Below are 13,317 nucleotides of genomic sequence, written 5' to 3'. Positions count from 1 at the left end.
TGTCACCCATGGGACGGTGTATAGATGTCATTCTCATTGCAATGGGGACTTCTCAGAATTTAAGAACTAAGATGTAAATCACTATGGGTACTGCAAAGAGACCACACTGGGGCAGAGACAAGATGGTGGCAGGGAGGCCAGTTGGGAGCTGCCATGACCCAGTACCCAACCATACCCTCAGACTCCAAAACTCTAGTCCTTTTCAGTCCTAGAGCCCACCTTGACAAGGCTGAGTCCTCACACATTCAACCAACTTCCCAGTGAGGAGAGGGTAGGGAGAACCCTCTGTGAGTGCCCTGACCACTCATGCATTGGGAAGGATGGGCACAGCTAGAACACTGTGTTTGGAAATAAAAGACAAACTCCAAGCCTGGGATGGGGGACCTTCACATCTCTGTCTAACAGTGGACAAAGAGTGCTCAAAGAAGTAAAGTTTTCTGAAAACAAATGAGACTAAAAATTCAGCTTCGACAATATTTATTACTGAATTTATGCATAATTTTAAAATATTAGATATTAAATCTGAACCTTATAAAAAAATAATAAAGCCCTCTCCTACTGGAGTGTATTGTTGGGTCTCTCCATCCAGATTGTGCTCCGGCAATTCCCTTAAAGCAATCCAATGAAAACAAACTGACGACACAAAGGCTGAGTTAAAAAGATGAAAATGTGGGATTTTTTTTGAGTGCAGATAATTTTATTGAACTATGAGATAAATTTGCAACCTTTCTTTGCATCTTTAAGCACTCTTTTAAGAATAAGGAAAAAAGCCTAATGGTTTTGCTTTTTCATCCAAACTCACTTTCAACCCATTAATTTCTACTTTGTGTTGTTTGAAAAAGGTGGGACAACTTCAATGTTTGATAATAAAGAATCAACTAGAGAAAATCCCAAATCCAGCATCCTTGCTGAGGTAAATCGTGGTATTTTGGAATTGCTATTTCACAATGCTCCTGTTTTACTTTTTAAAAATATGTTTTATACCAATATATGAAAAGGATCAAAAAAGGCCTTCTCCTACACGTTCATAGTGGGTGTCTCAGAGGAATGGATAATAGATAGTATTTTCGGTTTCTTCTTTCTTATTATATTTTCTAAACTTTGAGCACATCTTGGCTTTTTATTCCAAAAAGAAACAAAAATATCCGAGCAATAAAAAACCAATAGCAATTCCTTTTGGTAATTATAATGGTTAATTTTATGTATCCACTTGACTGGGCCATGATGCTGAGATATTTGGTGAAACACTGGATATTTCTGTGAAGGTGTTTTTTGGATGGGACCAACATTTTATTTTTTTAAAGATTTTATTTATTTATTCATGAGAGACAGGGAAGGGGGAGGCAGAGGGAGAACCACACTCCCCACTGAGCAACGAGCCTAATGTGGGACTTGATCCCAAGACCGTGGGATGTGCTGAAGGCAGACACTTAACCACTGAGCCACCCAGGTACCCCAGGACTAATATTTTAATATAGTAGGTTTGAGTAAAGCAGATCATCCTCCTTAATGTCGGCGGGCCCCATGTAATCAGTTGAAGGCCTGGATAGAACAGACAGTCCTTTTCCTGAGCAAAAAGGGATTCTGCCAGCAGACTGCCTTCAGATATGAACTGCAGTGTTGGTTCTTTCCTGGGTCTCCAACCCATCAGCCGACCCTAAAGATTTTGGATTTACCAAACCTCCATATAGTATAAGCCAATTCTTTATGATAAATCTCTCTCACTCACTCATTCGCCTTCTCCCTCTCCCTCCAAATCTCTCTCTCGCTCTCTCTCTCTCTCTCTCTCTCTCTCTCACACACACACACACACACACACACACACACGTTCTATTGCTTCTTCTCCCATCTTAGCACCCACTACCCTGGGGGAATTTCTGCTCCTCCCATGCCTGGACAGTGAGTAAGCCGTGAAGTCACCTGCGGACAGAGGAGGGAAAGGTAACTCTCTGTCCAGGCTCCTCATTTCCTTGGAAGTGAATTTCTGCATTTCTTTCTTTGCCAATCACAAACCGAGTCACTGGAAGCCCAAGAAAATTCACATTTCCCCATTTCCCTAAGCTAACAGGAAACAAACCATCACCAAATTGACAAAGGAAGTTGGGATTTCTTGGGCTTAAAAGCCAGAAGTTATTGCCTCCAAGTACAAGGAGCAGGACTGCTAAAATCGAGAAAGTCTCCTTTCTCATAAACGAGCAGTTCTTACTAAAACATCTCCAGAGGAACCATGGAGGCTGTGGATACAGAAGCAGAGCAGGACACATGCAGTGCAACATCTGGAAATGGGAAACCAGGCCAGAGAGAAGACACCCCAGAAGAATCCTGCATTCAAACGGGCTATGAGGCCTTAGGACAATAACTGTTATTAAATTCTTCCTCTGTCCAAAAACAGTATGAAAGAGAGGACTAGCTATTATCTTTTAAACCTGGAAAAATGTTCAAAGTTTACCCAACAGACAAAAAATAAATAAATAGCAGAAAGCAGCACATATTAAAAGGAATCAAGAAGATGTAAATGCACTTACTCTTTTTACGGAGCTTCTGAATGCCCGAAACAAATACGGGCTCAGAGATTGGGAATTCACTTTTGCCACAGACGCACGGAGGGCTTCCCTCAAGGAGGACGAGTCATAGTTGTACACCGGGAAACCTGGACCCACGAGCACACAGGGACATAGTGAGACGAGGCACGGGGGCCACAGCGTTTGGGGAAGGGGACCTGTGTCTTCGAGTTCCTTACCTGCACAAGATGGGTAGTTCATCCCAAGCACAAACAAGATCAATATCTTCATCACCACCTTCTCTGTTCTGGGAAGAATCATTTTAATTGAGAAGCAGCGAGATTGTTCTTATGTGTTTGGGGGTGACGAACAGCTCTTTTTCAGCTGGGGCCTGGCTTGCTGTCTCCAACTGGAGCAGTCTGCAGCTTAAACAGAAACAATTGATCCTGAGGTCAATATTCACTGCTGGCTCTTCCTATGGAAAGGTTCCAGTTTGAGGCTACTTTTGAAGTTTTGACCTCAAGATGGGACTTTAGCCCACGGCGAGAGACATCAAGAGGCTCGGGACTCTGTGTGCACTGTTTGTTTTTCTCTATTTTAATTTCATCCACATGTACTGCTTATTTCTCTTTATTGTAATTGCTTTTTTGTAAGGGAGGGGAGATATAATCTTATTTTTGGCAAAACCGTGAATTTTAAACTGATGTCAGTTTAGTTCTCTCTTGTGTTCCTGAAGATCCTGTAGTTGACTGTGTGTGGAAATTGTGTGTTATTTCAAGATGTTTTTGGAAATTATGACTGTAAATGAGAGGATTGCATATATAGGGCCTAAATAGGTGAAACGCACGTACCGCATACATAGCTATTGACCAGCCTTCTCTGCTAAAGGAAAATTTGCACGATTCTCATGTGCTATAAGATCCCAGTGTACCTGGAGAATACTAAAAAGGAGAGAGGATTTATAGTAAATAGTGTGTGTTATCAGCAGGTCCCTGTGTTCTCTTCCTTCAAGTTCTGCAGGAGAAGCAGAACTTGAAGGAAGACCTTCAAGAAAGGTGCTGTGGCTCAGAAAGACCTAGCCTGGAATCTTGGCTTCACACTCATCAAGTGTCTGCCTTCAGGCACTGTGCTTATTGCCTCAACCTCCTCATCTCTAAAATGGGCATAGATAGTAAAATATAAAGTGTGTTACTTATTGGGGTTCCCCAGAGAAACAGAACCAACAGGGTGTCTAGAGAGACAAACAGACCACAAAGGGAGACACAGAGAGAGAGAGAGAGAGATGTGTTAAGGAATTGGCTCACACAGTGGTGGAGAATGGCAAGTCTAGAATCTGCAAGATGGTCCAGCAGGCAGAAGACCCAAGGAGCATTCAGTGTAATGCAAAGGCAATCTGCTGACACAATTCCTTCTTGCTCAGGGAAGGTCAGTTTCTGTCTATTGATGCCTTCACCTGATTGGACAAGGCCCACCCCCGTTATAGAGACTATCTGCTTTACTCAAAGTCTGTTGATTAAAATGTTAATCTCATTTGAAAATATATTTGGAGAAGCATCCAGAAAAGTGTTTGACCTAGTATCTGGGCACCACAGTCAATTTTCCTCCTAAAATTGACCATCACATAAGGATTAAATCACTAACACTTGGAAGATCCCTTGACCAATTAATCGCTCAATAAGTGGTAACTGCTAGTAAGAATGGAATTCAATACATACTTTCTCGTATCTGTTATGTATAAGGCAACAGGTCCAGAGAATAACTTAAGTGAATGAATGATCTAGCTCCTGCTTACACAAGGCAAATATGAGAGCCAGCAAGAGAAGCATCCATTGCTGTAAGAGTTCTTGGCAGTTCACTCACTCCTACTGACCTCACTCCCAGGTGGGTGTCTGTCTGAACTTGACCTTGACAGAAGCAGAAGCACCCACAGGGGAGGAGGGGACCTAGGCCAGGAAGACAAAGCAGAGCAGAGACCTCTGGGAAGGGGACTGTAGGCATTGATCAGGGACACAGTGTGGGACAAGATGTTGGTCAGAGGCAGGCCAGCCATTGTTACTGACAGGAAGGATGAAGAGGCGACATCAGGTAGATTTACTGCTACCACTGTGCCCTACTGGAAGTGTGGTATCAAGTATGAAATTAATATTTCCATGTAAGGCAATTCGATTAATCAAAATATTGCCTCTGTCTTGCCCACCCTTTGTACAAAGGGTCAAAATCATGCCTCTGATGACATCACAGACTGGTGGGATCATGAATATTTACAGCTCTGATCCCAAAGACACTTTTTCTACAGGACTTATTCATCAGCACATTGCCACAGAGGTTATTTAAAAAAAAAAAAAAAAAAAAAAACCTATATATTCTCAGGGTCCAATTTCCATTTGCCCCATGCAACATCTCTGGGTCTAGTAGCTTCTAGCCTCAGAAGTGGCCACCTGACTTGCCCCTATAGTCTCCGGTCATACAGGTGTCCCCACAGTTCCTTGGGGGCACAAAACAACTTGGATCCCACAACTCGAATACTCTATTCCTTCTAACAAACAGTGATGACATTCCTCTTGCTTTCCCTGAGTCAGCTCCTTCCCATCATCCGGGCATCAGCTTAACTATCACTTCCTCAGAGAGCTTTCCTAAGCACCCCTCCACGTCATTTCTGCTTCCTCCCTTCCCACAAGTTATCACGATGCCTGGTGGTCTTGCTTGCTTGCCTCTTACTGTCCTTCACCTCCAGAAGACTACAGTCTCCGTGAGACAGGGAGCGTGCCCTGTCTTGTTTGTTCCACACCACATGTCAGCTAGGAGCCCACGTGGTCTCTGAACCTTAATTCGGGTCTTCCCGTTTGGAGCCTACACTAATTTCTGGGGTGCCAAAGTTCACAAAGCAGTATGCTAAGAGATTTGTAATTCTCTTACTCTTAACCTGGTTTGAACTCAATTCCATTAGAGTCTTCCAGATTTAACTAACGGCACATCTGGCTCCAAACTCCAAGGTCTCATTAAATGAGCAATACTAATAAAAGTAATTGCAAAAGAATAGAGGAGATTAAGGAGACAACAATAAAATAATGTTGCCAGCACAGGGCTATTGGCTTTGTCTGTAGCTTGCTGGCATGAGATAGATCGTTGCGGGTGTGGGTTCACATGGCTGTAATAAGACACAGGGCATGCAGTTGGTGCTCAAAAGCGATGGTCTAAAACTGCGTCATGTCTGGTAAACCTGGAATATGTATAAGCCATCTGTTGACATTCAGACCATCATGATTTTTTTTGTTTTTTTGTTTTTTGTTTTTGGGGTTTTTTTTTGCCTATCTGGCAAAAGGTATACAGCATAAATTCCAGCAGTTTTTTGCTATTCCAACAAAAATTATTTAGGTGAACTATTAAATGTGATGTAGCTATAAGTGAAAAATGTTGCAAAGTTTTTTTGTTTGTTTGTTTTACACAGCCCCTGGACATTTGCAAAAAATTTATCACGGGAAGCTTAACAAGCAATTGGGAAAAGTTTTAGTAAAGATGGATGGGCACCTGCATCACAGACTAAGATCCATTGCTATCATCTTTATCATTGTTTCTTTCATTTTGGTCATCTCTCTAGTGATATTAAACTTAAGAAAAATCACTAAGTTTAGAGCAAATGTAAACCAAATCATCTGATCCATAAATCACATCTTTTGCCTCCATCTTGCAATCTCATGTAAGAACATGGTTTCTCAACTCCTGAACTCCACTGTCAAGACGTACCTTGACTACCTATGACCATAACATTTCTGTGTCCTGGAAATGTCAATATTATTGCTGCTTTCATACTTTAGGGGATGATGTGATTACTTGCAATTCTCAAAGTGTGTTCCCCAGGTCAACTTCTTCAGCACCACCAGGGAACTTTCTAAAAAAGGAAATTCTCAACGCCCCCCACCCCAGACCTATTACGTCAGAAATTCTAGGGAGAAGACTCAGCTGTCTGTATTTTACACATGCTCTATGTGGTGTGGACACATGCTCAAATGTGAGAACTACCATGTAGAGCTACAGGTCTCAGCTGGGGCTGAGTTTGCTCCTCAAGGGCATGTGGCAATGTCCAGAGATACTTTGGGTTGTCAAAAACTAGGGCAGAGGACTCTACCGGGCATCTAGTACCCAGAGATGTTGCTGAACATCCTACAATGAGCAGGACAGACACCCCTCCCAATAACAAAGAGTTATCCAGTCCAAAACGTCTGTCATGCCAACATTGAGAAACCCTGATGAAAGGAAAGAAACTCTGATCAGTAGCCCTGTATTTTAATTATGGTTTCCTATAAAATTTTCATATATTTTAGTTTTGGTATGATATGTCCTATGAAAGATTTTATTTTTCTTTTAAACCTCACTCAACTTGTTTTTAGTTTTTACTAGCATCATTTTTAGAAAGCCTTCAGATTAAAGTCATAATTATTTACCTATATATTACAATTTCCCATTTTACATTTTAATTATTTAATCCATTTGGAATGAATTTTGATAAAAGCTGTGAAGGAATGATTTAGCAGTTTCTTTTTATGTATAAATCCCCTCATACTTAGGGTGTACAGTCACTTCTATTTCTTAACCAAACCACAACATATAAGAGGATGTTCTTCACCAAAACAAAGGAATTAGCTAAGTACAAGGAATCAGCTTCAACCTCATGTGACCAGAAATTCAACCCCATATTAAATGATATTTAAGTTTATTTTTCACATTAAAAAATTAAGTGTGATGATAGGCAGCCCAGTGCTTGTCTGGAGGTTCCACAATTATTAGGAATCTGGACTCCTTCAGGATATCCTAGCATTATGGTCCAAAATGGCAGCCAGAGCTCCAGCCATCACATTCTATTCCATGCAGCTTGAAGCAGGAAAGAGAAAGATGAGCCTCTTCTTAACACACTTTCCAAAGGTCACACACAACATTACTACTTACATCTCATGGACCAAACACAAGTCACTGGGGATTTACGCTCCACAGCAGAGAGGTGATGAGAACCACCAGGAAGACAATTGTGCAGGAGGCTAGAGGGTCATCCTTGAATAGAGAAAGGATAATATTAATAGAGTCTCTGGTAAAGAATTCTGAGAAGAGATTCAGACCCTTCATGTAGACTATTTTTTTTAAGATTTTATTTATTTATTTGAAAGACAGAGATCACAAGTAGGCAGAGAGACAGGCAGAGAGAGAGGAGGAAGCAGGCTCCCTGCTGAGCAGAGAGCCCCGATGCGGGGTTCGATCCCACAACCCTGGGATCACGACCTGAGCCGAGGATAGAGGCCTTAACCCACTGAGCCACCCAGGCGCCCCACTTTGTGTAGACTTTGAGTTGTATTTCTGATTGGTATGGAGAAAATTAAGCAACTCTTTTTAAATGATGCATTGCTATTTCCAGGAAAAATAAATATTTGTTCAGGAAAGAACTCAGTTAAGAAAACTTTGGTTACAGTGTGATAAACAACATCAACCTCCAAACCACAGTAGCTTAAAACAATCAAACCTTATCTTTTGCTTATGCTATATGCTCTCTGCCAGTTAAAAAAGGGATGTTCTTCATCACAGTCACAAAAGACCCGGATGGATAGAACAATCATCCTCTAGAACATGGGTAATTAGCAATGCCCAATGCAAAGAGAGCCCTGGAGAATTTCACATCAGCTATTAAATGCTCTGAAGCTTGTTGGCCAGGTCAGTCACATGACATCCCCTCTATTCAAAAGTCCACCTGAAGGTAGACTCCCAAATAGATGACACAGAGCAACCGTGGCAACGACAAAAGGACATGCTGCGTTGCTGTGAAACATGCAGAAATAGTCATGATCACATGAGCACTGAACAGCCATGGTTGGCGGCACCTCTGGGAAATGTTTATTGCATGGAGGTGTGGGTGGGAAGGGGACATTAAAAAAAGGAATCTTCATCTTCCACAGTAGGAAGTCCCAGGAATTGAAAAATCTACAAATAGGAGTACAAGTCTATTATTTAGAAATATACACGTAAAAAAGTAGAACAAACAGGCAAAAGACTTTCAAGGGTTTGTCGCCATTCCTTGTTAGGCACAGACTGTTATTTTTCACTCTAAGCCTCATGGCACTTTTTGGCTTTTTAAAATATGTCAAATATTATTTTGGAAGGGAAAGAAATTAAATGTCAAATTTCAAGAGTGGGAGGAAATGCCTCAAATATTTGATAGCAATCGTCTCTTTATCTGTTGAATGCACAACACCACATGTCATCCTCTCACGAAAAAAGCGAGGAACACAATGAGATGCCTTATTGGTGTCTTTGCCCCTCGACTCCGTGTGCTCAGACCTGGAACAAATCCTGTGTCTGTTTCCATTTCCACAAGCAGCAAATAAGCACCATTTAAGAGCAAAGCAAACTACAGAACTCAATAACCCCCAAAGGAAGGATAATTTGCAGACTTTTATACTTCCAGTCACCATGTCTAATCCTGTGCTAACCCCTTGCGAGCCCAACAGCGTTTCTAAGAGACAGGAATCCAGAGAATTCTAAAACAACACTCTGTCCTTTTAAAAATGTAAATCAGCGGACGTGTTTGCAGGCTCCATCTCTGAATGCCCTCCAAGGATTTATCGAAAAGCTTCCCTGATGCTTCCAAAATCTTGGGATTGCTTTGTGCCTTTCTGCGATTAATAAGAGATAGTAAATATTTTTTCCTACCTGTAAGATGTGGCTATTTTCAGACCAATCATTTCCCCCAAGCATATGCTTGTTTGAAGAACATGGGGAGCGGGAGCTCGTTGGGAACTAGCATGGCTCTGTCCTCCTGCAGGCTTCTGGAAGGGCAGCCAGCCCCTGGGGGCTGAGGTTTTCTCAGCTCTTTTCATTGACTCGCATGGATGTAAATAATGATGAGAGTCTGGCATCTTCTGGCCAGATGCCTTGCACTGCCCTGTCTTCCTTTGGACGACTATGATAAAGAGTTGGGGGAGAAGACCAAGGTAAAGGAATAAAGAATCTATAAATCCACCTCAAGCTTGAGGCTTCTCAAGCCTGACGTCTTGCAGCCTAATCCTATTATGCCAGTTGGAAACGGAGAATTACCTCTAGTTCCCCCCCCCCTGCAGGATTCTCTTTCTCATAGCTGCTCCCTCCTCCCAGCCCAGGCAGATGGAGATCCTGGGCCAAGTAGGGAGAAGGTCATGTTCTCAAAGAGGCAAAAACAAAGTCATGAATAATTTTCAAAGTGTTCCCCTGGTTTTGACGCAGTTGCTTGGATGTTTGCCATGTGCCAGGACCCTGCTGAGCACTCACATCCCACAACCACCCCCTGAGGGATACTGATTCCACCCCCTTTGGGCAGACAAGATGACGGGGCCTAGATGGTAGGATTAATGGGAGAGTTCAGTGTGTTGTCCTGCTGCCTTCTGGCAGGTACACTTTTCACGGCCCTGGGGGTGATAAAGACTCTCCCCAGGAACACCATTGGAGGCTTAGAGCCATCTATTGGTAGAAGCACAGCCTGGTTAGTCAAGGCTCAACAGGAATTGTTGGGACTTCCTTCTTCCTTTGACCGAAACCTTCTTCTTGACCTTCTTCCTGGCCAAGCACTTGCCCCACAAGACTCGGGGGAGACCCCAGCTGCCTGCACAGTTCACTGTGATTCCTTCTTGCTGCTCTGCCCGCCCATGTGGTCCCTGCAGTGGGTGCCCAGGACCTCCTCTGTTATCATGCTTTTCACATCCCATTAGGAACTTGAATTCTCTCTTCTGTCTCATTAGAGTGTGAGTGCTTTGAAGGAAGCAATGGTGTCATTTATTTCAAATAATTTATTTATTTTATTTTATTTATTTATTTGACAGAGAGAGATCACAAGTAGGCAGAGAGGCAGGCGGAAGCGGTCTCCCTGCTCAGCAGAGAACCTGATGTGGGACTCAATCCCAGGACCCCAAGATCACCACCTGAGCCGAAGGTAGAGGCTTAACCCACTGAGCCACCCAGGCGCCTCTATGTCAAATAATTTAAAAAGTGATTGTAGAATGAATGAGGGCACGAATGAACGAATGCATGCGTGAGCTCAGATAAGGAAGCCAGAGTTTCAGGACCTGCTCCATCTCACATAACTAGTTACATGGGAACAGATCTAAAAGTTATGTCCCCTAACTTCTGAACCAGGGCTTTTCCCACCATCCTTTCCAGAACCTGCAACGTTTTCCCCCTTTAGAAAACCCCACTACGATTTTGCAAACCCTGTGCAAGAAACTAGCTTACCCACTTGAAAGGGAATAGAGCAGAGATGAAAGAACTCGGAGGGGTAAAATCAGAAGGGGTACACATCAGAAGAAGAAAAAAGAGAACATACAACTATGAGAGGAAAGAAGAAACTTGGTCACCAAAGCCTCCACTTTGGTCAGCAGTGATCCCGGGATGTGGTTTGTCTCTTGGAAGCCCGAAAAGGGCCTGGGCTCATGATGTTCTCATGCTTCGTTTTCCCACATCTTGACACCAAAGTCCAAGAAACATGCAGAATGAATAAAATAGTCTAATTTATATCAAGAACTGTGAAAGGTCTGACTGAGATTTCACCCAGCCAGGGATGGACATGGAAGCTGGAAGAAGACCCAACACTCCCGTGTCAGAGATGACGGGCAGCCTGTCAGTGACAGCAGCAGTCAGGGGACCCGCATGGTTCGTGTTGGTTACCTGAGCTCCGGGTCCGCCTGGGCGATGAAGAAGAGCCAGACTCTACCCACATATACAACCAACCATGCTGTAGGATTCCTGTTCTAGAGAACCCAGATCTTTCCTCGCAGACAGTAGGGTGCCAGCCCTTTCTCCCAGAGGAAGACGTTACCTTCTTATCAGAAAGTTAGCAAACCTGTCCTTGGTCTTGAAGAGAGACCTTGTCTCAATCTTTCAAGGCTGTTCATCATATGAAAACCCTGAAACAAATTGTCCACAACAAAGGCAGATGTGCAGAGACATAGGAAACCAGCGACGAGTGCCTCCCAGGAAGCACCTGACCTAGGCATTCGCTCACAGACCGAACATTCGCCAACAGTCATATGCCAGGCACTGCACGGCTCACTGGTTATACATCGGGAAGCAAACCTGACATAGTTCCTGACCTTGGGGAGCTTACACTGTGGTGGGTGGGGAGATGAGTATTCATCCAAGATCCCGTAAGTACACACAAAATGACTGTAGTGACAAAGAACATCAGAGGCGGCTTGGGGGCACCTAGCAGCAGAGCATGGCATCCTCTGAACATGTGTCACCAGAGAGTCTGAGCTTTGGATGAGGGATGAAGGCTGTGCTGGAACCGATGAAGCAAGGAAGAGAGAGTCCCAGGCAGAAGGTGTAGAATGAGCACACACCCAGCAGCAGAGAGCAGGTCATCTCTGAGTAGGGAAAACACATGGCTTCCCCACCACAGGCCCATTGCCCCAGACCCCTTATTCATAGCAACCACTGCCTCTCTCTGGGGTGTCCTGTGAGGAACTGAGGGGGCAGAGCTCAGGGAGGGGGAGCATGAGTCAGACGAGGCTAGAAAGGTAAATAGTACCAGAGCATGAAGCGCCTCAAGGTCATTATCCTCAGAGCATCAAGAAGCTGCTTAAGAGCTTTAAACAAGAGGGTCGCATGATCAGGTTTTCCCATTGAGGAGGGCACTTTGGCCCAGCTGTGGAGTCTAGAGGAAGTGCATAATGCATAGTGAACAGGGAGAGTTGGAGTCAATTGCTGGGGTTGGGATGGGGCTAGTAGCAGTGGAGAAGGAGAGAGTGGTTAGATTTCAGAGACATTTGGGGTGCCACTGCCAGGGTATGAAGTGAGAGGAGAGAGGGCACCCAGGAGGACCCCAGGATTTCCACCTGACATGGCTGGTGGAAACACTGGACAGTGTGAGCGGAGAGGCAGCACGGCCATTGGGTAAGCAGACATGGATCCCAGGTGGGAGACCTGGGCTGGACGTTACAAATCCAGAACCTGACACCATGTAGACAGTAACTGAAATTGTGAGCATGAACGAGAGGCCCCAGAGTGGCACGAGGAGAAAGCCCAAGACAGAGCCGTAAGAATGTCATCATTGATAGACAAAGCACATAGAAGGAGTTCCAAAGGCAACTGGGAATGTGCCATCAGAGGTATGAAGAAAACTCACAGACGGTGGTTTCCAGAAAGCCAAGAGAAGAGGAGAAAAAGGAAGACGGAAACCATCAGCAGTGTCAAATCTGCTGAGATTCAGGGTAAGAGGACTGTGAAGGCGCTGGACTCACTGGTGATCTTGGGAAGAGGTATTTGTGTAGGAGAGCTGATGCCTGAGTGGGAGGGAAAGAAATGGAGGCCATGAACACGGGACATCTGTGACAACCCAGACCATGAAAGAAAGGGACAGGAAGGTCGATGGAAAGATGGGGAGCAGAGGCTTAGCTTTTTGAGAATAGGAAAGGTTTGAGCAGATGGAAATACTTCCAATGAGAGACAGTCCCTTGAGAAGGAAAGAGGTTAAATGAAAGTGGGGAGCTGTGGCCCACATTTAACCTGAGGTGCACCGAGGGGAACGAGGGAGGACTGATGTGGAGAAGATGAAGGCCATGGCCTGGGTGGCAGTGGGGAAGAGGAGAAAACCCTGGGTCTGGGTTCAGGGAGGTCTCTAAATCTGGAGGAGGAAGGTTGAGTGAGAACCCATGGGGATGGGGGAGTATGTGCAAGGCTGTTTGCCAAGAAGGAGATGGAGGCAGGGGAGCCAGAGGCTAGTGAGGATGGTGGGGGTCTGGCATGGCCACTGCAGAGAGAGGGGGCAAGGGAAACAAGGAGGGTCAGACAGAGTGTGTGTGTGCCG

General features: G+C 44.3%; 1 protein-coding gene across 3 annotated transcripts in view; it reads right to left on the bottom strand.

Annotated features, from left to right (window-relative positions):
• SPP2 (secreted phosphoprotein 2) overlaps positions 1-13,317 on the bottom strand; it is a 32,025-nt gene that overhangs the window by 17,756 nt on the left and 952 nt on the right. For 2 of the 3 annotated variants that reach the window (XM_059393769.1, XM_059393767.1), the window contains exons 2-4: positions 7,446-7,547; positions 2,741-2,926; positions 2,526-2,650 (exon numbers count right to left, since the gene is read on the bottom strand). In XM_059393769.1, coding sequence (XP_059249752.1) covers positions 2,526-2,650; positions 2,741-2,822 — 207 coding nt within the window. In that variant the 5' untranslated portion in view covers positions 2,823-2,926; positions 7,446-7,547. Of the gene's footprint in view, positions 1-2,525; positions 2,651-2,740; positions 2,927-7,445; positions 7,548-9,194; positions 9,278-13,317 lie in introns of those variants that run through there. The other variant, XM_059393768.1, reaches the window with a different exon arrangement.

The sequence above is a fragment of the Mustela nigripes genome, chromosome 3 (assembly GCF_022355385.1).
Source record: "Mustela nigripes isolate SB6536 chromosome 3, MUSNIG.SB6536, whole genome shotgun sequence".
NCBI classification, from domain to species: Eukaryota; Metazoa; Chordata; class Mammalia; order Carnivora; family Mustelidae; genus Mustela; species Mustela nigripes.
This window is presented reverse-complemented; position numbering and strand designations above follow the sequence as displayed.